Source organism: Saccopteryx bilineata, chromosome 12 (genome assembly GCF_036850765.1).
Source record: "Saccopteryx bilineata isolate mSacBil1 chromosome 12, mSacBil1_pri_phased_curated, whole genome shotgun sequence".
NCBI lineage: Eukaryota > Metazoa > Chordata > Mammalia > Chiroptera > Emballonuridae > Saccopteryx > Saccopteryx bilineata.
In genome coordinates, this window is record NC_089501.1 from 52,047,702 (window position 1) to 52,074,185 (window position 26,484).

The window sequence follows — 26,484 nt, forward strand, 5'->3', positions numbered from 1 at the left end:
TTCATCTGGATGATAAAAGAAGCTTTTAAACAGAGCTCTCGGAAGGGCCCCGGCACGCTGGGGTTGACATGGGCACTGTGGCACTGTCCTCTTGCTCGGAGGGACCCCTGTTCAGGAGAATTAGAACCTCAGCCCTGCTGACCTGCTTCCTGGCCACACAAACAACTTGGCAGTCACCCCCTGCCTTCCATCAGTGCCCGAGGCTGGTGCCGCAGGGTAAAAGGTTATTCCCAGTGGGTGGCATCTAGGTTCCTAATGCTTAGACAGCAACTTAATTTCAAACCAGCCCACTGCGGAGAAACCCACAGGGGACGTTGACCCTGGCCGCTGCAGTGAAGCAGGTCCGGCCAGAGCGATGAGGTGCCGGCCCAGCCATGCCCACCGTGGACGACGCTCTGGAGCAGGTCGGGGAGTTCGGCTGGTTCCAGAAGCAGGCCTTCCTGGCCCTGTGCCTGCTCTCTGCCGCCTTCGCCCCCATCTACGTGGGCATCGTCTTCCTGGGCTTTACCCCCGACCACCGCTGCCGGAGCCCCGGCGTGGCCGAGCTGAGCCGGCGCTGTGGCTGGAGCCCGGCCGAGGAGCTGAACTTCACGGTGCCCGGCCCTGGGCCGGCGGGCGACGCCTTCCCCCGCCACTGCCGCAGCTACGAGGTGGACTGGAACCAGAGCGCCCTGGGCTGCGTGGACCCGCTGGCCGGCCTGGCCACCAACAGGAGCCACCTGCCGCTGGGCCCCTGTCGGCACGGCTGGGTGTACGACACGCCCGGCTCCTCCATCGTGACCGAGGTGAGGGCAGGCCCTGCGTCTGGGGGCACGGGTGGGCTTCAGGGGCAGGGATGAAATAGCAAACCCTATGAGGCTCAGGCTCATGTTGGGGAAGGGGGCGGGCAAGAGCTACGTGCAGCGAACACTCCACCCGTGCCGGTCCCGTCCTGGGCACTCCACCTTCCTCCCTGTTGAAGCCCCTGCAGACTCTGGTCTTCCAGGAGGAAATGGCCAGAGAGGCCACTGCAAGCCAAGCACTGCTGGACTGCTTGGACATGGGTCTCCGGGGAGGCTGGGGTTCCCTTTCTTTCTGTCCCCCAACCCCTGGCTTCTCCAAGACTCTGCAGAGTTCACCTGGAGCCCAGCTTCCTCACTGTCAGAATTGAGAGTCTCAGGAATCGTGGACATGTGACAGCTTCACGCTGACAACTGAGGGGGCATGGAAGCTGCCCTGGCTTGGGCGTCAGCCGGTTTGAACCCCGGCCAAGCCTGGGCCAGCTGAGCATCCCTGCGTGAGCTGCTCAGCCTCTCTGAGCTTCTGTGTCCTCACCAGGAAGCCAGGGGTGACAATGACCTGCCTCTCAGGGTCGTGGAGTCCGGCTGAGTCCCGGGCAGGTGCTGACCAGACAAGAGCCGGTTACCCGGGCGGCCCCACTGATGGCGCGAGGGGCGGGGCCGTGGTGTTGAGGTCCTTGCTCGCATCGTTTAATGGGTTGTATGAGCATATCGCTCTCAGAATATTTTAGTAAAAGGCCAGCAGATTGTTAAGTGGGCGTCGTGGTCAATCGGCGAAGTCACAGGCCAGACGGAACCTGTGCAGAGGGCGGACTGAGGAGGGCTTCCCGGAAGCCAGTGGTAACCGTGGTTTCAGTGTTGACACATTTGGGGGCAGTTACTGGGGGAAGGCTGGTCCCCTCCTCCTGCCTGATCAGGACACTGTCTGGGAGGAGAGGGGACGGAGCAGCGAGTTGCAGGTGCTGGTGCAACGTGCCTTTTGTCATTGCAAGAACACCTGGCCTTCACGGCGTCCTCCGGAGACAAGAGAACTGGCTAGATGGCTCGCCGCCCAGGGACCCTGAACTGAGCGCTCACTGCGCCTCAGAAGCAGCAGAAGATGGGGCGCTTTCTGTCCTCTGTGCCTGAGACCTGCCCTGCCCATAAAGGGTCAGAGGCGATTGTCCATCCTGTGGTTTGATAAGGGGGCTCTGAGCCGTCCTCTGACTGGACCTGGGCATGGTGTGTGTGTGTGCAGGGGGGACAGAGAAGAGAGGAGATTCCCTCCAGGGGTTTGCAGCCTGGGGGGAGGCTGGATGGTGGAATAAGACCACATGTGGTCAAAGGCAGAGGGGCCAGTGGGCTCTAAGGGGAGGGGGGCTTAGCTGCTGAGCTGTTCCCAGGCCTCTTCTGAACGAAGGGGGCGTTTCAGTGGCATAGTGAGGAGCAGGGACAGCATGGGGCAGGGGAGTGGGAGCTGGGGTTCGGGGGAGAGGGAGATATGTACCTTCGGGGAGCAAGGAGTTGTGGAGTTGTTAACTTGAGTAGATTTCAGAATCCTATAAAGTAGTCACGGGGGACCCTGGCCGGTTGGCTCAGTGGTAGAGCATTGGCCTGGCATGCGGAAGTCCTGGGTTCGATTCCTGGCCAGGGCACACAGGAGAGGCACCCATCTGCTTCTCCACCCCTCCACCTCTTCTTCCTCTCTGTCTCTCTCTTCCCCTCCTGCAGCTGAGGCTCCATTGGAGCAAAAGATGGCCCGGGCACTGGGGATGGCTCCGTGGCCTCTGCCCCAGGCGCTAGAATGGCTCTGGTCTTGAAAGAGCGACACCCCGGATGGGCAGAGCATCGCCCCCTGGTGGACATGCCGGGTGGATCCCGGTCGGGCGCATGCGGGAGTCTGACTGCCTCCCCGTTTCCAGCTTCAGAAAAATGCAAAAAAAAAAAAAATGCAAAAAAAAAAAAAGTAGTCACGGGGGACGGTGAGGGAAACATCTCACCTTCTGGCCAGAGCACAGGGTCCTCACGTAAGGTCAGCAGGTAAAACACGGGGCACCCGGTGAAACTAGAATTCAGGTAAAAAACGACGAACACTTTTTTAGGATAATTATGTCCCAGATAGTGCATGATTTTTTCATATTGATAACAAAGGCTGGGAGTACAAATACCGCACGAGGCGTACTTACTAAACATAAAATGATTTTTATCTCAATTCAAGTTCAACTGGGCACTCTCCCCCCGCCCCAAATCTGGTAACCCTATCTTTGTGTCAGACAAGGGAGTTTGGTCTTGTTTAGTCAGCAGAGCGGGAGGATCCTACCTGGACCTTGGCACTGGCCTGGGCACCACAGTGGTGGTGGGGTCTTCCCCAGAGGGAGGAGGTGGCTGAGAAGTGAGCCCCAGTGAGAAATGTCAACCACCATGGTTGTCACAGGGACAGGAGGAAGAGCCATTTAAAAGACACAACCTGGTGGGGGCTGGGGAGGAGGAGGGACCCAATTTGTCCGAGGGTTCTGGCTTGGGGTGAGGGGCGAATGGAGGCTGGAATACAGGAGAGGTAGCAGGTGGGGCAGGTAGGAGGTTGGGGAGGTGGTGGCCTTGGTGGTGGTAGCTGTCATGGAGAGGAGAGGACGGATGCCACAGGAGCTAACGAGCTTTATAAAGTGATCTGTGAGCTTCCAAGTGCCCCCCAAATCTAGGTGTTGGTGACAACCGAGAGTCCAGGAAATACTGACAGAGAGGAGAGGAGGGGGTGGTTGTAGGAGAAAGACTTGGGGGGCGGCAGGGACAGGCTGCCCTTGAAGGGCAGTGAGACTCATCCAGAGGTATGGAGGTGCTGAGACAGAGGGGGCCTCAGGTCAGGGGGTCAGGAGAAGTGGCTCCTGGAAAGAACAGGCTCTCTGCCCACTGCTGCCAAACCGCCAGTCTCCACCCCCATCCCGAGCTGGGGCTCACTCCTGGGGAATTCACCTTAGTCATTCATTTTTGCAGAAATAACCTTTAACTTGGCCTTGCCTTGGATGTTGGAACTTGCTGCAGGGAGGACAGTGGGCCAAGTGTTAGCATGCCCAGGGCTTCACGCCCTGGGGACACCGGGCGGAGGGAGAAGGAATGTGCAGTTCTTGCCCTGTGACACCCTCCCAGGAGGCCCTGCCCTCTCAGCCTCAGCTCCAGCCAGCACCCCACACAGGCCCAGCGGGCACCTGACCTTGAGCATGAGCTCAAGATGACAGCCGTGCTTACATCACTGTTTCCAGACTTTTCTGATCCTGGGCTCATCTGGACTCCAACTCATAACCTGCTGAGACCTGATTCTTGGGACGCTGCCCCGATTTACAGACTGTCCTGACACAAGGCTTTGACCCTGGTAAACCCAGTGGAAATAGTGGCCTGGTATAGGGCCCCGCAGGGAGCGCAGGCTTCTCCTATATTTCTTCTTTTTTTTTTTGTATTTTTCCGAAGTTAGAAGCGGGGAGGCAGAGAGACAGACTTCCGCATGTGCCTGACCTGGATCCACCTGGCACGCCCACCAGGGGGCGATGCTCTGCTCCTCTGGGGTGTTGCTCCATTGTGGCCAGAGCCATTCTAGCGCCTGAGGTGGAGGCCATGGAGCAGTCCTCAGCGCCCTGGCCAACTTTGCCTTGGCTGCAGGAAAGGAAGAAAGAGACAGAGAGAAAGGAGAGGGGGAAGTGTGGAGAAGCAGATGGGTGCTTCTCCTGTGTGCCCTGACTGGGAATTGAACCTGGGACTTCCACACGCCGGGCCGATGCTCTACCACTGAGCCAACTGGCCAGGGCCCATATTTCTTATTAGAAAACTAATCCATTGGCCATATTGTCCTTTGATAACCAACTGTCACAGGCAGAGCACTTGACAACAACTTCTTGAATTAAGAGAGTAGGCACATAATAATACTGAGATTCACCAGAAACCTTGAACTTAACTTATGAGAACGTGGTGAGAGAAGAGGATGTGAAAGCCTTTTGTGCGTTCTGCGTTGACTTTGTTTGGAGAGGGGCTGAAAGGTAACGTTTGACGAACAAATGTCCCTGTATTTTCGGCCTCTGCAGTTTAACCTGGTGTGTGAGGACTCTTGGAAGGTGGACCTCTTTCAGTCCTGCGTGAACTTGGGCTTCTTCCTGGGCTCCCTGGGCATTGGCTACATTGCGGACAGGTATGTAAAGGTCGATCCAACTAAGTATGGTGCCAACACCATAAAGGGAATGGATTTTCAGGGCCAGTGGCGGAAGGCTATGGCCAGCTGACGGAGTCAAGATGGTAGCTAGTGTCTTAGGTCCCTGTGGGAGGTAATATGGAGAAAGGTACAGGGGTTTAGGGTGGATTTCAGAGGTTGAAACTGCATGCATATTGTATAGGTGGGGCTGAGAGTAGTGGGGGACAAGGCCAAGGTTCCAGCAAGTGCCTGGGGCAGGGCCATCTTTTGAGGTGGGTCCAGGTGGGCTGGGAACAGACTTTGTTGCAGCTGTCTGTAGGAGAAGGGAAAGGAAAACCATGATGAATCCTGTCTTAAACGTGTTAGGATGATGTGTTCAGAGTAGCCCGTGAAACATGGAAGAGATGTCAAGTAGGCAGTTGGATGAGTTGGGCTCAGAAGAGAGGTGTGGGCTAGAGTTATATATTTGGGACTTGGCACCAGCAATTGGTATTTAAAACTATACCCCATGTTTGAGATAAGCTAGAGGGTATATAGAGAGAGTTTCAACATGTAGACATTGGTAGGGGAGGAGTTGCTGGTGAAGGAGATTTAGAAAAAATGACAGCAAATCAGAAGATCAACCACTTACTGGGCTAGTGTGCTGCTACAGAGGATGAGGGAGGAGCCGAGGAGGAGTGGTCAAATCTGTGTGGCATGGCTGCCACAAGTACCCATGGTGAGGACAATGCCAGTGGAAGGTTGAAGAACGGGAGGTGATAAATTAGAGTTTGTGCCCTGGCCAGTTGGCTCAGCGGTAGAGCGTTGGCCTGGCATGTGAAAGTTCTGGGTTCGATTCCCAGTCAGGGCACACAGGAGAAGTGACTAGCTGCTTCTCCACCCTCCCCCTCCCTTCATTTTTTCTTCTTCTCCTGCAGCCATGCCTCGAGTGGTTGGAGCAAGTTGGCCCTGGGCACTGAGGATGGCTCCATAGCCGTGCCTCAGGAGCTAGAATAGCTTGGTTGCCAAGCAACAGAGCAGTGGCCCCAGATGGGCAGGGTGTGTGGCGACAACTCTTTAAAACAAGTTGGTTGTGAAGGACAGCTGGAAAAAGGGAAGCACTGGAGAGGTGAAGGGCCCAAGGTGAAGAGGATGTCATCGTGGAGGGAGTGAGGGACCAGAGGGCGTAGGCAGGGCTGTGCCTGAGTGCAGCAGGTGGAGTCGTCTTTGGTAGGAAACACAGGGGAAAGATGGAGAAGAAGGACGCTGGTGACATTACTTCTGCACATGCTGAGTGAGCCGTTTCTATATTTAGTGAAGGATCAGAAGGGTATTGGCTGGTGAGGCGGTGGCACGGGGGGAGGGGATAGACATGGAGTATCCACACGAAATGACGTGGAGTCTAGGAAGGGGGATTGCAGGGCACAGCAGAGAACCTGCTGGGCCGGGGTGGGGGTCTCGCGTGTGGGTGGGCGCACTGTGCCCGCATGTGTGGGCAGGCGCACTGTGCCCGGATGTGTGGACCGGCGCACTGTGACCGAATGTGTGGGCGGGCGCACCGTACCCGGATGTGTGGACGGGCGCACTGTGACCCAGCGCACTGTGACCGGATGTGTGGGTGAGCGCACTGTGACCGGGCGCACTGTGACCGAATGTGTGGGCGGGCGCATGGTACCCGACGTGTGGACGGGCGCACTGTGACCGGATGTGTGGGTGGGTGCAATGTGACCGGGCGCACTGTGACCGGATGTGTGGGCGGGCGCACCGTACCCGGATGTGTGGACGGGCGCACTGTGACCGAGCGCACTGTGACCGGATGTGTGGGTGGATGCAATGTGATCGGGCGCACTGTGACCGGATGTGTGGGCGGGCGCATCATACCCGGATGTGTGGACGGGCGCACTGTGACCGAGCGCACTGTGACCGGATGTGTGGGTGGGTGCAATGTGACCGGGCGCACTGTGACCGAATGTGTGGGCGGGCGCACCGTACCTGGATGTGTGGACGGGCGCACTGTGACCGAGCGCACTGTGACCGGATGTGTGGGTGGATGCAATGTGATCGGGCGCACTGTGACCGGATGTGTGGGCGGGCGCATCATACCCGGATGTGTGGACGGGCGCACTGTGACCGAGCGCACTGTGACCGGATGTGTGGGTGGGTGCAATGTGACCGGGCGCACTGTGACCGAATGTGTGGGCGGGCGCACCGTACCTGGATGTGTGGACGGGCGCACTGTGACCGAGCGCACTATGACCGGATGTGTGGGTGGGCGCACTGTAATCGGATGTGTGGGTGGGTGCAATGTGACCGGGCGCACTGTACCCGGATGTGTGGACGGGCGCACTGTGACCTAGCGCACTGTGACCGGATGTGTGGGTGGGCGCACTGTGACCGGATGTGTGGGTGGGTGCAATGTGACCGGGCGCACTGTGACCGAATGTGTGGGCGGGCGCACCGTACCTGGATGTGTGGACGGGCGCACTGTGACCGAGCGCACTATGACCGGATGTGTGGGTGAGCGCACTGTGACCGGATGTGTGGGTGGGCGCACTGTAATCGGATGTGTGGGTGGGTGCATTGTGACCGGGCGCACTGTACCCGGATGTGTGGACGGGCGCACTGTGACCTAGCGCACTGTGACCGGATGTGTGGGTGGGCGCACTGTGACCGGATGTGTGGGTGGGTGCAATGTGACCGGGCGCACTGTGACCGGATGTGTGGACGGGCGCACTGTGACCGGGCGCACTGTGACCGGATGTGTGGGTGGGCGCACTGTGACCGGATGTGAGGTGGGTCCCTCGCTGCCTGTCTCCCCACCAAGAATGTGGGACAAGATTTTAAAGATCCACCCAGACATGATGCTGGGATGAAGGCTTATGAAATAATTTGCTCAAAAGAAAGGAAAAATTATCCTCAATGGTTATGCTGTTAGAACTGAGTATTTTCCCAGAAAAACTTTTATGACCGTTGATAAAGAGTTACTATGTGCGGGGAAAGCCTGGCTTCTGGTGCCCTCTATTAAATGCTGTTAATGATCAGACAGTCTGTTAAACACGAAGGCCGAGAGAGGCCACCCACCCTTTGCCGAGATGCTGTATACTGAGGGACCGGGAGTCCTCTTTTAAGTGATTTCATTCACCCCAAAAGTGCCACTGCTTACTGAGGACAGATGAGGGGGGCCTTGAGGTGGGACACTGACATCGACAGACCCCAAGGTCCCTCAGGAAAGCAGTAGTGGTGTGTGCCTCCCAATCAGGACCCTTGTGCCCCTCCGACCCTGAAGACGCGACACCCTGCCTCCCCTCCCTGTCTCCTCAAGGTTTGGCCGTAAATTGTGTCTCTTGGCCACCGCCCTCGTCAGCTCGGTCTCGGGCATCCTCATGGCCGTGGCACCGGACTACATCTCCCTGCTGCTCTTCCGCCTGCTGCAGGGGCTGGTCAGCAAGGGCAGCTGGACGGCTGGCTTCACCCTGCGTAAGTGTCCCGGCCTGGTGCTTCTGTGGGTTTTAAGGAAACGCGGAGGCTGGCAAGTGGAGTAGAATGGGAAGGGGCCAGACGTGGAGGTGGGCGTTTTAGGGGCAGGGGATGTAGGTGGGGTCTGGAGAAATTGTGTGACTCTAGTTGCATTCCTTGTCTCTGTGTCTGGGGCAGGGCTTGGTGTCTGATGGTCTCCCTTCTTTCTTCCTTTCCTTCTTCCCTCCTCTCCCCTCCTCTCCCCTCCCCTTCATCTTTCCTTCTTTCTTTTCACGTCTGAGAGACACATAAGGTCCCTCTCCGTCTCCTTTATTGGCTCCTCTTGTCCCCAAGCCTTCCATGTGGCAGGACCCAGAACCTGTCCTCGCCCACCCCCAAACCTGTCCCACCTGCAGATCCAGCACCTCGGTCTGCAGAGTGTCCTCCGACCCGCCCCTGCGGCCAGGTGTCCTGCAGTCAGCATCAGCTCCCAGTCACCTTCCTTCTCACAGGACCCTTCAACCCCGGGGTCCATCCCCTTCCGGCTCCCCACGCCCGGGACTCACTTCCCCAGTGACTTGCGGCTGTCTGTCTCTCCTCCTCGGGCTTTCTCAGATTTCACCCACGAGGCCCACCCCACCTTTCTCTGCAAGGTCGCCCCCTCCGCCCACAACCCTTCTGATTCCGCTTCTGGCCGGCGTTTAACCCTCTGTTCCTCCATCACACCTACTGATTCTGCCCGGGCACCTAATTGACTCGCTTGCCATGTGTGTTACTGCCGTCTCTTATGAAGATGCGAGGTCACAAAGCAGGGTCCTGCTCATGGGATTCATGATGAATCCCAACACCCAGGACAGGACAGGCCCCTGGTGGACACTCACAGATACCTGTCAAATTAGTGAACACTCCTGGGGCCGTGATGAATGCTCTAGGTCAGTTTGGAGCTTGTAGGAGGGAGGCTTTGGGGTGGGGGAGCCTGTAGACAGGTGATAAGCACCACGGACAGCCAAGGAGGGGCTGGGAAGGGGACAGCTAGAGAGAAGCAGGGACAGAACCGCGTGGTGTGTCCTGGGCGGGCTGAGGGCTACCAGCAGGATGTGGGAGGCCAGTGGGGCGTGAGCCTGGTGGTCACCTGGGGGCAGGGGAGCGGCGGGAGGAGTCCGGTGGCGGGGCTGGGGCTCCTGAGAGGGCGGGGGAGGACCCGGGGGTCACCTGGGGGCAGGGGAGTGCGGGAGGAGTCCGGTGGCGGGGCCTGTATTCGAGGAGCCCGGGCAGTGATGTGTCTCCTGTTTCAGTCACAGAGGTCGTGGGCCCGGGCTACAGAAGGACGGTGGCGATCCTGTACCAGGGGGCCTACACCGTGGGGCTCGTGCTGCTCTGCGGGCTGGCCTACGCCCTGCCCCACTGGCGGGAGCTGCAGCTGGCCGTCTCCGTGCCCACCCTCCTCTGCCTCTTCTACTACTGGTACTGTGCTTCCGGGTCCCGGGACCACACTCAGGTCGCTGAGGACCTCGGCCACCACACGGGCCAGCCCCAAAGGCGGTGGCGGCCGCATGTACTGCCTTTTGTGCCACTTGGGTTCCTGATGTTACAGGCTGGTCCTCGTTCTGTGGGGAGCTGCCCTTAAACAGGGTCTCTTTAGACTTGCGCCCTGCGAGACAAAGGTGACGCTCTAAGTCAGGTAGACATCCACCCGGCCGGGCAGCAGGCATTAGCTCATGATGGAATGAATGAGTAAATGAAGGAACGAATGAGTGAAACGTTCTCTGGGGAGTGTGCACCCTGCTCAGCCCAGGTGAGGTGTTACTGTTATTAGCTGTGAGCACTCGGCAGGGTCAGGAGGAAGAAGCAAGACAGATGAGTTGTTACTGTGGGAGGGTATGGGGGTGTGGAGAGAGAGGCAGAGAGAACTGTCTCATCTATGTACCTGTTGTCACCGTTTGGCTGAGGGCAGATTTTATCCGTGGGTGTCACTCAGGGGACCCCATCTCTGTCGATGAAAGCTGGCCCCTATGTGCTGTGCATTTACGTTCAGGAAGAGCCTGCCTTCTCCTCGTCAGTGTGAAATGGGCTGTCTGGCCGGAAAGGCCCCCCACGGCCACGTCTGAATGGTGGGGCATAGTGGGGGCTTTGTCAGCACGTTTTCAGCAGACCTTACACCAGAGATTCCCGATCTTGGGTTGTGGCATCCTTGCCCCATTTGAAAGAGACAGCATGGTGGCCATCTGATGTTCGGGGACAGTGGATACAGTTCTTTTGTCTTGGGGAGATTCTGAGGTCTGTTCAGCATGGAGACAGCCTGCTGTGACCCCAGGGCAGGGAACATGTGAGCATCTGTTATGTGTGAGCGACTTCCTGGGGGGACAGGCTCCTGGCTGCTGGGGGGGGGAACGGATCCCTGCACTGTGGGGCAAAGGTGACAGGGAAGTGACTCGCAGAGCCCCTGAGTGACCCTCCCGGACCACGGCCCCCGGCTGCTTTAGCTGAGGAATGACAGTCCCAGTGTCAGGGGGGCGGGCTGCTCTGATGAGGGCTTAACACCAGGCGAGCTCAGGGGACAATGCCATGTCCTGGTGACCTGGGTCCTCAGGTGTCTGCCCGAGTCTCCCCGATGGCTGTTACTGCAGAAGAGAAGCGCTCAAGCCATCAAGATAATGGACCGCATCGCCCAAAAGAACGGCAGACTGCCGCCCGCTGACCTAAAGGTGACGAGCTCGCCAGGGGTTTCTCGTGTCACCGGGTTTTGGCTTGGGCCTGTGGCTGAGAAAGTGGGGGGGGGCTTCCTTGGGGAGCGGGGTGGGGGCACTGGCGGAGTCTGGGGCAGCAGGAGTGCGGCCACAGTGATGGCGTCGTAGGGGCGTCTCCGAGGGCCTTTCCTGCTCACGGCCGCTGGGATGCGGCGATGATCTGACCCCCCCCCCCCCAGATGCTCTCTCTCGAAGAGGAGGTCACCGAGACGCGGAGCCCGTCGTTTGCCGACCTGTTCCGCACGCCGCAGCTGAGGAAGCACACTGGCATCCTGATGTACCTGTGGTAGGTAGGGGCCCCCTTCTCCTGCTTCCCGGGGACAGACGGACGGAGCCGCCCACGCCTGGGCGCCAGCCGGGGCCAGCAGGACGCCGCAGGGGGAGGAAGGAGCTTGGGAAGGAATTGAAGATGCTTTCTGAGTGGTCAGAAGGACGTCCTTGTCTGTCCCTTGAGGACTGAGTAGTGCAGGAAAGCCCTCATTTCAGTCAGCGGAGGGTCTGACCTGTGAGAGGTCGATGGTCAGATGGGTGAGACAGACGGAAGTTGCTCAAGGTTGCCCCACACCCTGCACGCCTCCCCTTTGGGGACAGCTGCGTCTTGGCTCAGCCTCGGAGCGTGTGGTGGGTCCCGGCAGGGACTCACCCATGGACCCCTGGCCCACCCCAGGGGCCACATCCTCTGCCTGGCCCCACCCTCTTTCCTCAGAGGACGTTGGGTCAGCTGTTCAGCACCACGGCCTTCGCCTCAACAGGGCGGTGGTTCCAGATGCTCCGCCCACACGTGGGCTGAGTAGCGGGACCCTGGGCTGGGCTGACCACCCCCATCGGCTGCTGCGCTACAGGGACACTTGTTGGTCTTGCCTTGTGACATTTATTGGAACCAAGGGTCTGAGCTAATGGGGGGGGGGTGCCTGGCACATAGTAGACCCCCCAGTGAATATTTGCTGGAGGTTGAACGGATTACCACCGTGCCATAGACCCCACCCCCAGTTCTGTGGACGCAGGCTCGCGTGTCCTCTCCCCGTTCACCGAGCACCCGCGTGTCTCCGCGCTGCCCTGGGAGCCCTGCGTCCAGCCACGCCACAGCCCAGGACGGGGCCCTCTGCTGACGCCCTCTGCTGGGGCATCTGCTGAGGCTCTGCGTGGGTTCAGCAGCGTCTTCTGTGCGGAGGTCCAGGACCTCTGTGGACAGAGAACGCTCCCTCTTCATGCTGCTCTGCGCTGCCCTCCACCCCAACAGGCTGCCTCCCCACCCCCAGGTGGCCTTTCCGACTCCCCTGTTCTCTGCCACCTCTCTGCCCAGTCCTCCGGCACGGGAGGACTGCTCTTTCCTGAAGGTACAGAGCGGGCAAAGGACCCTTCTCCCCTTCCCTGACCAGGCCTCTCCCCTGTCCACACCATCCACGGGCTTCCTGGTCCTCTGAGAATAAGACCACATTTCTTTCCCTGATGCTGTGAGAAGGGACTTCACCTGGTCTGGGCCCGGGAGGCCTGCCCCCTGCACTCTAATGACCACACCTCAGGAGGCATGCCCCCCCCCCCCCCCCCCCCCCCCCCCGCCACGTGGCTTTCAGGAAGCCATATAGCCTTTCTGTGCCTCTGTTTCCTCGCCACCCAATGGGGTCAATAATAGTACCTGTCTCCTAAGTGTGTTGGGAGAATTAATGAGATAATATGTGTAAAGGGCCTTCAGTACGGGAAATACCACCCCGTTGTTTTAATGTGCAATTCATAGATGCTGCCAGAAGGTGGCAGCCCTACACAGGCGGTAACTTTTTTTTCTGTCTTTTTTTTTTTTTTTTGTTAGGAAAGTTCCTTGCTCTCAATCTCTTTATTGGGAATAGGTGACTGTTTCCATTTAACTGGCTAAAGCAGGGGTCTCAAACTCAACTCAGCATGTGGGCCGCAGAGCAAGATCACAGCCGTTCGGCGGGCCGCACTAGGTCTACAAAAGGCAACTGTTATGCAACACTTTTCTCACTGCAGTTGAAAACAAAAAAAAAAAAATCAGTACAACAAGCACAATCGTACATGCAGTTTACTCAGTGTCACAAAACGACCAGAAACTGTAGTTCGCATCACAACTGCTGTTAACTAAGCTAATATCTAGCTAGGATGCTAGAGAAATGAAAAATACAAGTAGGCCCCTAGGCTTACTTAATTTTATCCAAAATATTTTGAACTTCGTGGATTAGTCTGCGGGCCGCACAAAATTGTTTGGTGGGCCGCATGCGGGCCGCGAATTTGAGACCCCTGGGCAAAAGGGCCCGCCAGGGGCACCTGGGCTTGTGTAGTTTCTCTGAGTTGCAGTGAGCGCTGTCTTTCTTCTTGACACTTTTGTCCTGTTGGGAACAATTTGGGACTAGAAACAAAAGCATCTTGATACTTCCCTGGGCACAGCTTTAAAAAGCCAGTGGGCGTGTCCCTGAGAAACTCCAGCCGTGGGCTCAGTTTTGGAGCTGATCAGTGATTAGCCTGCTGGGTGAAGGCAGCCCCTTCTTATCAACCAAAATCTCTCCTCACAGTGCAGGCGCCACCACTGTAATTGCAAAATGGTTTTAGCCTCCAAATTTACGTGGTTTTTCCAAAAGTGCCAGTGCAGCGTGCTGGAGAGGCTTGGCCACGCCTCTGCTTTGTTTTGTCCGGATGGTTAGTCTTGGAGAGGTGACAATGAGGCCAACAGTAAAAGCTCATCTTTACCGAGTGCTTGTTGTGTGCCAGGAAATATACCCAGGACCCTTTTCCCATTCACTTAATGCATACTCATGACATACCAGTGTGGGAGGTCCTGTTATGACCCCAGGTACCGATGAGGGGCTGGAGGCACAGAGAGGTTGGGTGACTATGGAAGGCCCCACAGCGTACCCAGCAGTCTCACCACTGCCCGCGGTGGGTCCCAGGAGGCCTGCTGGAGCAGGCGGCCAGGCACCTAGCTACCCGGTCAGTCAGCGCAGCGACCTTCCTTTGTGAGCTCTGGGAAGCATGGGGTGTGTTCTCTGTGTCCGACTCACAGAGGTCGTGATGGGAAGTGCTCCTTGTTTCCGGGCCTCTCCAGGGGACCGCTTCTGGGGTTTATGTCCCTCTTCTTGTTGCTCTGGGACATTCTAACCAGGGAACTTCCCTCGAAGGAACCGCTGAGCTGCTCGAGGACATTCTAAATTGTGACACACGCTTCTCTCCAGCTCCTGGGGTCCGGGGTCCCCCCCCCAGGACACGCACGCTCTGCCCTTTGTGGAGCCCCTGTGACCCGGCCTGCCCCCTCGCGCAGGTTCACCAGCTCCGTGCTCTACCAGGGCCTCATCATGCACCTGGGCGCCACCAGCGGCAGTCTCTACCTGGACTTCTTCTACTCCGCTCTGGTGGAGTTCCCAGCGAACGTCATCATCCTCGTCACCATTGACCGCATCGGTCGCCTCTACCCGCTGGCCGCCTTCAATCTGGTGGCGGCCACAGCCTGCTTCGCCATGATCTTCATCCCACATGGTGATTGTCCGCCTCCATCGTCTTCCTGGTGACTGGCGTGTGGGAGCTGTTCCTCTGGGTGGATGAGCTCCTAGAACAAGAACAAAGACAGAGGCAGGGTGTGACCTTAGCTTACATGGTTTTTTTTTGGGGGGGGGGTTTGTTTTTGTTTTTTTTTTTAATTTTAAATCGAGGTATAACCTACACACAGTGAGCAAATGCTAAGTGTACAAGGCGATGTGTTTATACCTGGGTACCACAGCCATAGATAAAGACGCAGAAGTGCCAACCCCCAGGCAGGTGGTTCACTCCTGCTTCACAGTCCACGCTTGCCACCCTCCCCGCCCCCCAGCCCACAAGGTCACCACTACCCTGACTGCTGCCACCACAGAGTCATGGTGACTGCTTTTATTTATTTTTATTTTATTTTATTTTTCTGAAGTGAGAAGCAGGAAGGCAGGCAAACAGACAGACATGTGTCCAACTGGGATCCACCCGGCACGCCCACCAAGGGGCGATGCTCTGCCCATCTGGGGCGTTGCTCTGTTGCAACCAGAGCCACTCTAGTGCCTGAGGCAGAGGCCAAGGAGCCATCCCCAGCGCCCGGGCCATCTTTGCTCCAATGGAGCCTTGGCTGCGGGAGGGGAAGAGAGAGACAGAGAGGAAGGAGAGGGGGAGGGGTGGAGAAGCAGATGGGCGCTTCTCCTGTGTGCCCTGGCCATGAATTGAACCCGGGACTTCTAGTGCTGGGCTGACGCTCTACCACTGAGCCAACTGACCAGGGCCTAATGGTGACTGTTTTAAACTTTGTATCAATGGAAACCTACCACACGTCCTCCTTGGAGCACCTCGTTTTGCTCGTGCATCGTGGTGTCACCTGAGTGTGGAGTGCGTACTTTTCGTGTCTGTAGGATGCCCTGCCCGAGCACCCCCCTCCATCCACTCCCCCGTCACGGGGGCTTTGCCCTCCCTGCATGGGAGAAAGCGAGGGTGACAGCGTGCCCCTGAAATAGGTGTTACCCATTTTCTACCCCATTTCCATGTTTCTAGGATCTTGATAAGATGTAATAATTGAGCAAGTTATACTGCTCACAAAAATTAAGGGATATTTTAGTGCTTCCTATTCATTTTGAAATATCCTCTAATTTTTGTGAGCAGTGTATTATTCTTACTATTAGTAGTAGTAGTAATAGCATGAAGTGCCAGGGAGCCTGAGGTCTGAAGCGTCCACAATCACCTGGGCAGCCACCCTCTCCACTCGCCTCTACCTAGTCCTTATCACCTTGGACCAAAATCATTCATTCTCTCCTCTGGGAAATAACCTTGATTATCTTCTATGTGACCAGTGGGATTGAGGAGCTGGGTCTCAGCAGTGAGCAAACCAGAGGAAGTTCCTGCTTCGTGGGGCTTACACTGTAGGGCAACCTTTTCCGTCTCACGGCACACGTGAGCTAATGACAGGAATTCTGTAGCACACCAGAAACGGTATATTTTTTGCTGATCTGACTAAAAAAAAATAGGTATCATTTTGATTCATTCACACTGAATGGCTATTGTGTGGGCTGTTGTCATTTTGTTTTCATTTGACAATCTAAGGGAAAAGAGGGTTCTGGCTGGTTAGTTCAGTGGATAGAGCATCAGCCTGGTGTGCGGACTGGGTTCGATCCCTAGTTCAATCCCTAGTTCAATCCCTGGCCGGGGCACACAGGAGAGGCGACCGTCTGCTTCTCCTCCCTCTCCCCCTTCTCTCCCTCTTCCCGTCCCGCAGCCAGTGGCTCGATTGGTTTGAGCGTTGGCTCCGGGCACTGAGGATAGCTTGGTTGGTTCGAGTGTTGGCCCCAGACAGGGTTGCTGGGTGGATCCTGGTTGGGGCACACGCGGGAGTCTGTCTCTCTATCCCCACTCCTCTCACTAAGAAAAAAATAAAAAGAAATTATTTAAAGTAAAAAAAAAAATGTTTGGAAACAAACATGATTAGAAATCTGGACGAGTTCCAGGCCTGCTGCCGAAGAGACCCACATCTGCTGTGGGCCTGCTACGTTGCTGGCGCTCCGCTAGCAGCTGCACTATCGCATGATAATGAAAAGCCAGCCCACACAGAGTGGCCATGGTGGACACTGGACGTATAGTCTCTCTTGGTCTCACAACAGCCTATAAGCTGGGCTTAGTGATTCCCATTTTACAGATGAGGAGACTGAGGCACAAAGAAGCATACGGCCTCCCTCACCCATGCAGATGACAGGAGGCAGAGCAGAAATGTAAAAGTTACATTTTCACCCCTGCCCAGTGGGGCCTCCCCTTATGTGTTATGATCAGGACTCAGTTGAGTCACCAAACATCAAGGGTTAGTGAAGACAAACTCTCCAGCCTTTCCGGCTCTAAGTCCTAGGAGCTCCTCACGGGAGGTAACTCGCGGTCACAGTCCCCACCCGCGGTCCCCATCGTGTGTTTCCTCCGCAGAGCTACACTGGCTGAGCATCGTGGTAGCCTGTGTCGGCCGGATGGGAATCACCATCGTGTTCCAGATGGTGTGCCTGGTGAACGCCGAGCTGTACCCTACGTTCATCCGGTGAGTGCGTGTCGGTGGCAGCGGGGGTGACGCCGGGGAGAGCTTTGGGCAAGCCCGGCTCCGTGAGGACCAGCATTGGCAGGACAGCTGGCTGACCAGGGTGACACTGGGATGGAGGTTGGGTGTCAAGGAGACGGTCAAAGGCTCTTCATAGTGGAGAGCGTGACATGGGAAGGCTGGAGTGACCAAGGTCATGTTGTGCTCTGTGAGGGCAGCACCAGCACAGAGGTGTCTGTCTAACGGGGTGTCCTAGGACTCAGTTCTGAGGCGAACACCCCGGGAGCCGTGCGGACACCAAGGTGCGGAGCTCCGTCCCACAGCACCCCCCCCACTTCAGACGCCAGTTGCAGGTCCCACACCGTCCAGCTGTACTTCTGACCAATTGGCCATAAACCAGGGTCCCCACAACCCCCTCCTCAAGTTCGGTGATTTGTTATAATGGCTCACAGAGTTCAGTAAAACCCTTACCTACATGTACTGGTTTATTAGGAAGGGTTTAATGAAAGATATCAACGAACAGCCACATTTAGGGGTCAGCACGAGCTCTGGAGGGGTCCCGAGCACAAGAGTTTCTGTCTCTGTGGAGTTAGGGCACAGCGCCCTCTGGGCACACGGATGTGTTCACCCCAGAAACTTTCTGAACCCCATAGTTGAGAGTTTTATGGAAGCTCCATTATTTAGGCACAATTAATTATATCACTGGCCATTGGTGATTAACTCTCTCTCCCTCCCTGGAGGTTGGGGTGTGTGACAACTGTGTGTGCTCAGAAATCTGAGTCACAGGAAGGTCTTTTGTGTTCTCTGTATTTTATCAGGAACCTTGGAATGATGGTGTGCTCCTCCCTGTGTGACTTGGGTGGGGTCCTCACTCCCTTCCTGGTCTTCAGGCTGATGGAGGTGTGGCAAAGCTTGCCCCTTGCTATGTTTGGTAAGACTTCACCGGGCATCGACTAGGCGTTCCTCCCAGGCTGGTGTGAGGGCGCAGTGACTGTGTGATGAGTGGGTGACACCCCTCAGCAAGGTGACCGAGGCAGGATGGCACCTGCACTTCTGTGGTCTCCTGACTCATGCTGTCTGGTCATGGGAAAGATCGGATGTCACGCCTAGCAGGTGGGCCGGAGGTCTGCCCCCTGTCGCTCCAGAGTTCAATAGTTTCTCCTGCAGGACAGAGTCCCAGGGGCCTTCTGATGTAGCCTCCTGATTTCTTAGGAGTTTGGCTCCTGACTCTTGTGCATTTAACATGTAATTGCTGGAGGTTTGAAGACCTAAATTTGTCATACCTCTTATCTTTCTGGATCTTAGCAATTGAGAACACCCACAAAAATAGAAATGGGAATCCAAGTTCAGTATCAGCTTTTCACTGATGAAGTTAAATTCCAGAGGGACTTTCTTCTCTCCCCAAACCTAGACTTGGGTGCCGTGGACCACCAGCGTGGCTCCTAATAATGGTGCGGAATTAAGGAAACATACTCATCAAGAAGAAATGGGACTGGGAGTACTCTTCAAATGCTAATGGCAATATCTGAGTGCCCCATAGCCCCAGTTTGCTTTATTATATAGCCATATGCAAATCAAGAAAGTCCTTGATACAAAGTTACACATCCAAGGCTAAAACAGGAACTCTCCCAAGGCATAAACAGGAATCCCCCCACCTTGCATAAGTGAAATCAACCAACATCTGAACAAACAAAGAGTAAGAGAAAGGGCATGTAAGTTGCTTCCAGCAACTTAAGGAAGCAAGTGAAGTGGGTGCAAATACTCAGCCTCACAGCCAACATGGAGGTGGAGGGGGGAGAACTCAGCACTTTGCCAAGCCTCAATCTACAAAGGCTTTCTGCCATTTATGATCCACAACACTTAGGGATCTCTCAGACCCTAATTATCCATTGGCGGGAGCTAAAATGGCTAGACATGTGCCCAGCGCTGCCATGCCTGGGCCAGGTGAATCCACCAGCAAGCAGCAGGAAGAGAGAGGGAGGGAGGGAAAGAGAGGGCGAGAGTAACAACAGAGGCCCGCATAAATCTCAGCTATCGCATAGGTAGGTAGAAGAAGATAATATTAATAGGTATTAACTATAATATATACTATAAATATATAAAGTATATATAATATGCTATAAATATATAGTATATTATATACTACAAATATAGAAATATATACTATAAACATATATAAGTATAAATATATAATATATACTATAAATATATAGTGTCTATACTAAAATATAAATATATACTATAAAATACATATAACATATATGTTAACTATAACAAATATATAGTATAAAGTATATATGCTATAAGTATACAAATATATATATTTATTTATAGCATACATAGTCTATCTTATATATTTAGTCACAATTGAGTTTCATAAATCTCCTGATGGTTAAGGGTCAGTTACTGTAGAGCTTTATACTCATGTGGGAGTAGAATGAAGGAAATAGTCATCCCCTTTCTTACTCTGACATTTCCCAGTTACCCTATTGTTTTCATTTTGTAGATGTTCCTGACGTGTTTTGTTTTTTTTTTTTTTTTTTGTATTTTTTCTGAAGCTGGAAACGGGGAGAGACAGTCAGACAGACTCCCGCATGCGCCCGACCGGGATCCACCCAGCACGCCCACCAGGGGCAAAGCTCTGCCCACCAGGGGGCGATGCTCTGCCCCTCCGGGGCGTCGCGCTGTCGCGACCAGAGCCACTCTAGCGCCTGGGGCGGAGGCCAAGGAGCCATCCCCAGCGCCTGGGCCATTTTTGCTCCAATGGAGCCTCGCTGCGGGAGGGGAAGAGAGAGACAGAGAGGAAGGAGAGGGGGAGGGGTGGAGAAGCAGATGGGCACTTCTCCTGTGTGCCCTGGCTGGGAATCGAACCTGGGACTCCTGCACGCCAGGCCGATGCTCTACCTCTATGCCAACCAGCCAGGGCCCCTGACGTTTTTTTTTTAACAGTGTCTCTCGCACATGTGTATTCTGGGCGTGTCCTTAGTTAGCTGTTGCCATTCCCGTAGCTGGTATTGGCTCTGGTCTAATGTCTGCACTTGCAATCTGTCTCCTTTGAAGCGGTGTTTGGCCTGGTTGCCGGGGGCGCGACGCTGCTTCTTCCGGAGACCAAGGGTGTCACTTTGCCCGAAACCATCGAGGACGCGGAGAACCTCCGGCGGTGAGCCTGTGGGGGCCCCATTAGACCTGTGCTTCGAGAGCATTACACTCTCCATTTCTCCTATAGGAAATATTCAGATAGTTGTCTTTCTAAAAAATTATTCCAGAGCTGGTATATAGAAAAACACAACAGCCGTTGGCTTTATAAGTAAAGAGTGACAGGCACGGATGTGCATTTCTGGTTGATAGTTATCTATTCTAAACCGTGAGACGGAGCAATTTTCCTGTGATGCCGGCTGTGCAAACACAGGAACCCTAGCTCACCTTGAGAGTTACTAGCTGTCAGTTGAGATCTCTTTATATTTCTATCTTAAATTTTTTATTTATTAATTTTTAGAGAGAGAGGAAAGGAGAGAGAGAGAGAGAGAAACATCAATTTGTTCCACTTATTTATGCATTGATTGGTTGATTTCTCGTATGTGCCTTGACCGGGGATCGAACCTGCAACCTTGGTGCATTGGGACGACGCTCCAACTAACACAGCTACCCAGCCAGGGCGAGAACGATTTTTAAATCAGTCTGCTGTCCTTTTACTAATTGTTGGTTCAGACTCCTTAGTGACTTTCTTCATGAAGAATGATTTAAGAGTTTCATTCTTGTGCCAGGGACGAGTGCTTTAAGGGAGTCTCAGATTCTGCTCTGAAAACAATAAGAAAGGAGAGAGAAATGTGCCCTACAAGGTGAGCTCCCTCAGGCCACTTTTTCAGTCACAGCTCCGTGGATTCTGCAGTAAGAACACACACGTCCCTGTGAAGTAGATATCATGGTCTGTGGAGTCATGAAGACTCGGGGTTCAATTCTGTGCATGGTCATTGAACCCTTCAGAACCTTAACTCCTTTGCCTAAAAAAATGAACACAGTAAGAGCTCATTTAGAAGATTGCTGGGAAAATTCAATGAGCTCAAGTAGGGGATGGTGGCTAATCCATTGCCTGGCACATAGTAGGTGTTCAATAATCCTGGCTTGTCTCAGTTCTTAGTACTCCACTTGCATATTGTGTGCTTTCCTCTGTGGTCCTCAAAACTCAGGACGCAGCATTACAGAGGGAGCTTGCTAAAGCGCAGGTTCATGGGCCTTGTCAGTTTCTGAGTGAGTGAACGAATGGTGGAATGCAGACGCTGTGCTTTTAATAAGCTCCGTTGATGAGGCCCGCTGAGGCACCCTAGAAACCTCGCTTTGAGAAGTTTCGCTTTTCTCAGGGCTGATAGGGACAAGCGCCTCTTTTAACCATTAAGCACATTTCACAGTTGCTGACGATAGGCTTCGTTTTTGGTTCCATGTGGTAGAAACATGGAGTTAGTGTTGATTACATGATTTTAGAGTGTTTCACTATAAATTGTTAATGGGCACTTTGTCATCTTTTAAGGTGTCCCTTCACTCCATCTGCCTGACCACTGCTGCCCGCCCAGGGGAGCACACCTTCCCGCACATCCCCTGTTCTCGACGATACTCCTCCCGTTTCTCAATAAGCGCTTGTTTCATTATCTGTCTTCTCCATGACACCGATTCCATAACTAGCAGCCACAGTCTGTTCCCAGAGAGGTCATTTCAATGACTCCCTCCCTGCCTTCCAGGGGCAAACCGTCAGGGACCGGGGGAAGAGCCACCTTAGCCAACACTCACGTGTCGACTTCGCTGAAGGCTCTGTGTGCATTCTCACCCAGCCCTCTCGCATGGTGATCGCACCCATTCTAATCCTACCGCTGAGGGAGATAGTGCCCGGTACCCCCAAGTCCAAGATTCGAAATGGACTCTGGGCTCTGATGGGCTGGAGTTAGGCAGCAACACAAGAGAAGGTCTATTTCCAGGGTCAGCAGTGCCTCCTATGAGGGGCCGGGTGGTGAGACCTTAGACCATATTGTGTCGGGGGGCCTGATCAGGTCAACGGCACAGAAGCAGCGTTAGACGGCACGTGAGCCAATGTGTCGCAGGGTCCCAGTAAGGCCTCATTTGTGGATCTTGAAATTTGATTTTTCATCTAAATGTTCAAGTGTCAAGAAATAATATTTTCACTTTGATTATTTTTTTATTTTTCTGAAGTTGGAAATGGAGAGGCAGACAGACAGACTCCCGCATGCGCCTGACCGGGATCCATGCGGCATGCCCACCAGGGGGCGATGCTCTGCCCATCTGGGGCGTTACTCTGTCACAACCAGAGCCATTCTAGCGCCTGAGGCCTGAGGCAGAGGCCACAGAGCCATCCTCAGTGCCCGGGCCAACTTTGCTCCAATGGAGCCTTGGCTGTGGGAGGGGAAGAGAGAGACAGAGAGAAAAGAGAGGGGGAGGGGTGGAGAAGCAGATGGGCGCTTCTCCTGTGTGCCCTGGCCAGGAATCGAACCCGGGACTCCTGCACGCCAGGCCAATGCTCTACCACTGAGCCAACCGGCCAGGGCCTCACTTTGATTTTTTAAAAAACAATTTAAAAAGGCAAAAATAAAAGAAAAACATTCTTAGCTCGCAGGCCATACAGAACAGACTATGGGCCAGAACCGGCCCACGGACCACTGTCTGCTGACACCTTTTCTCCTCTGTTGCTTGCTCTCCTGTTCTTTCTTTTTGTTTTGAGACTTGGGCTCCTGTCCAGCTTGGCAACATTTTCCTTAATCAAGACGTCGATTGTGTATGTATTTTACCTTTAGTTTATTATTTTTTCCTGGTTCTTTCAGGAAAGCAAAGCCCAAAGACAAGATTAAGCTTCGGACCTGGATCTCAGAACCGCGGGCATCGGAGAGAGACGCTTCGCTGGGGACCGAGGGGCAGAGATGAGCATGGAGTTTTCATGTCCCAAGCACTTCCTTCCTGGCCCTCTTCCTCACACGGGCCTGCCCCCAAATCAGTATCAACCCGAAAGGACAGTCAAGGGGCCGGGTCCTACTTCGCTTTCCTTCCTTCAAGTCTCCCAAAGCCCGGCTGACGTATCCACTTGCCCTTCCTAGTGAGAGCCGGTGGTGGTTAGCAGTTACCCAGTTACCGAAGCGTTTTAAAGACCCGATAGAATTTGAATACAGCTCTGAAAGAGGCCCCTAGAAGTGGTTTCCGAGAATGTCGTATTTTCTGTCGTCTCTGAAGGAAAGTGTCATGTCTGCAGAAATCTATGTTGGCTTCTGGGAGGGTGCAGGGTTCTTAAGTACGGCAACTCTCCCAGCAAACGATACCCCAATCGCATGGCCGTGTGTGTGATGGAATGAGAGAGGGCCAGGGGTCCTATCGCCTTTTTAGGAAAGAAGTTTCTGCCACCTATGTTCCAGGAATATTTCATTATATTTCACTCTTGGTTTTGTTTTTCTGTTGGTGATTCTACGAGGTGAACTCATATGCCAATGATGAATGAACTATCACAGTAAATGCAGGATGGGGAAAAAGTAGGTTTACAGTTTTGTTGGGGGTTTTTTGGTATAGAAAATAATATGATAATCGATAAAGAATAATACAGGAATAAAGTGCTTCACATACTCACCACTCAAAACCTACTCTTGCCCCACCCTGTGTATCAAAAAGAGGTCAGTTTACCATGAGTTACGTGGTAACTGGTCCAGGTGAAGGTTCGAGAATTGATTTTCTTCCTGGAGTAAACACACAAAAAAATTATTTTAAGATGTCTTCACCCATGAGACACACCACAAAGACAACATAGTAGCCAGCCTTCAGAATACACCGGGGGGGGGGGGGGGGCTTCTCAAAAGCCAGTTGGAGGCACAAAGAGAGACTGGTTGTATTATTAACAGCTGTGGTCTGGTTGGCTACCCCAAGTGAAGACCTCGGGAACTCGATCTCACGGTATCCAGTTCCGATCAGTATTTGGTCTTCCCTCGAGAATGGACTGAGCCACTTGGAAAGCTGAAGCTTTGACCTTGGGTGGGGGGAAGCCTTGTCTTCCCGATTCTGTTTTGTTAAAACCCACCAGGAGACACGGAGGGGAATTCTGCTTCATTGTAGCTTCTCCTGACTCTGTATCTTATTTCTCTGACCTTAATGATGACACTCTGTACTGGTCACAAAAACGGGGCTACCTGTTTTACTGAGCTTCGCAGAGATTGCGTTATTATTGTTGTTATTATTTTACAGAGTGAAGGGGTGTGGCAACCTAGTGTCTAGTGGATCTGTTGGTGCCATTTCCCTGGCAGACTGGTATGATGGTTAGCAATTTCTTTTTGGCTTAAAGTGTTTTTAAAATTAAGCTATGCACATGGTATTTTTAGACATAATGATTAACAAACTGCAATATTATGTAACAACTTTTAGACCCATGTGAGTTGCCTCATTGCGATACTTGCTTTGTCATAGAGGTCTGGGACTGAACCCACAACATCTCTGAGGTTGTCTTGTCCATAAATTTCAGGCTGTAAATCATTTCCTACGATGTGTATTAACAATGTCTCATCTCTAACTTTTCTTAGAATCCTTTGGCAAAACTTCCGAGGAAGGCTTTAAACAAAGGGAGTTCCTCATTAAAAACTTCCAGCTTTCTTTCTGCTCCATAGATGTGTCCGAACAAACCCGCTGTGCGCTGGCCTGGCGGGAGGAAGGTCGGCTGGTGCTGACTTACAAACCCTGGGTCTCCATGCGGTTGGTCCGGACAGTGGAGTGCGTGTGACTGTGTTCCCCAAGAGAGCGGGGGCTGAAACAGGGTAACTGTTTCTTTCGTATGGTCAAGAAGTTAGAGGACGCCCGCCCCACCCAGGGAAGCCCAGAGCCCGGCCCAGGGGCCGCTGTCTCCTTGCTGTGCCGGGCACGGCGTTCCTCCCCGGGTCCCAGTAACGTGGCACCTTCCCGTCACGTCACCCACATTGCAGGAGACCGGGCGGGCGGGGACGCAGAGCACAGACTTTGAGGACGCTTCCTGGCCGCCGCGCACCGTTCCGCTCCATACCCCACTGACCAGCACATCTAGAGTCAATGGGAACTTGGGGTTCCATTACTGAAGAAAGAGCTAAGGATGGGTATTAGAGGTCAACCAGCTGTTTGTGCTCTGGCTGGCGAGACGGCTGACCCTCCAAAACAAATTTGAGGGTCTCGGAGGAGTGGAGGGGACCTGCCTTATTGGCCCTAAATGGCCATGATTCCCTTAGGAGGGACGTCCAACACCATGGCCTGGGAGGGTTGGGTATGCGTGGCTGGACGGGTGTCTGAGCAGGGGGGCCCGAGGCAGCTTCAGAGTCTGGTGCCGTGAGAGTGCAGGGCAGACAAAGGCTCTCGCACGTGGTAAGCACAGCACGGTGTGGCACGGGGCTGTCGTGACGGGGTGAAAGGGCACCCTCAACAGCTGGAGTGTGGACCCCACACGTGGCGCCCCTAGGCCACCCTCTGTAGTTTGCTGTCCAGCCTGGGGGGGTCCAGACCACTCTTGAACTGTTCAAAGGATGCTTTTATCTGCTCTGGTATCATGGTCTCCGTCATTCATATTATTAATGCCATCTACAGTTGTTCTTCATGAAACAAAGAGCTCTTTAAACATTTGGTGGTTGACCTGTGGGAGGCAAGGCTTTTGTGGCCTAATTTTAGTCTCAGTCCAAATTTGAATTTTTGGCCCAAGTGTCCTAAAAATATTTACGCTTTCAGTAGCTGAGGCTGCCTCTTGTCTCCCTGCGACCAGGGCCTGTGGGACCGGCTCATGGGTCCCTTATATGACCGGGCACCCAAATTATTCTCTCCTACGTCATTTGCTGAAAAAGAAAATTAAAATTTCAAGACAGGTTTCTGTGGCTAGGGGCCTGGAAGCAAGACAAGCTCGACACTCAGGACGCACAGGGGGAATGTTTTTGCCAAAGAGCAAGGACTGTCCGAGACGCCTACGGTGAGGTGACGCTGGGACAAAGATGCCTAAATGTGGAAGGTCGCGATGGCCAGCCGGAACGATTCCAACACCGCAAAAGCAATAATTATAATTAATTGGAGTAAGTGGAGACTATAAAAAGAGTTCCTGATAATACTCCAAAGGGACAAATAATAGGAGTTGTGCCAAGGGAAAAACACACATGAGTTGCTCATAAAGTTTACGAGATGCTCCGTTAAGTGTTCAACACAACTAATGTGAGTTCTCTAGTCAAGGTTAGATTAGCACCAGTGTTCACCAACAGAGATAAGAAACAGATGTAGAGAAGGACTAAAACATGCCTCAAGCATCTAATGTTTATGGATTGATAGTTTTAAAAATAAAACATGTTGCCCACCCCCCACCCCCAA

The 26,484-nt window shown here is 54.0% G+C and overlaps 1 protein-coding gene across 1 annotated transcript; it reads left to right on the top strand.

The window, feature by feature from the left end:
- LOC136315999 (solute carrier family 22 member 1-like) lies at positions 1-26,467 on the top strand. Its single transcript, XM_066247694.1, has 11 exons — positions 1-785; positions 4,829-4,932; positions 8,234-8,388; positions 9,663-9,831; positions 10,958-11,072; positions 11,294-11,400; positions 14,383-14,597; positions 17,037-17,145; positions 17,961-18,073; positions 20,203-20,302; positions 22,968-26,467. Exons 1-11 carry the CDS (start codon positions 375-377, stop codon positions 23,065-23,067), a joined length of 1,698 nt encoding a protein of 565 aa, XP_066103791.1. The 5' UTR covers positions 1-374; the 3' UTR covers positions 23,068-26,467.
- Positions 26,468-26,484: the final 17 nt, after the last annotated feature.

Bases quoted from the DNA above. Each gene is read 5' to 3' on its own strand.
- LOC136315999 (XM_066247694.1), top strand. From the start codon at position 375: ATGCCCACCGTGGACGACGCTCTGGAGCAGGTCGGGGAGTTCGGCTGG. The intron at 8,389-9,662 runs GTAAGTGTCCCG...CTCCTGTTTCAG, and splicing joins GACGGCTGGCTTCACCCTGC to TCACAGAGGTCGTGGGCCCG. The intron at 9,832-10,957 runs GTACTGTGCTTC...CTGGGTCCTCAG, and splicing joins CTCTGCCTCTTCTACTACTG to GTGTCTGCCCGAGTCTCCCC.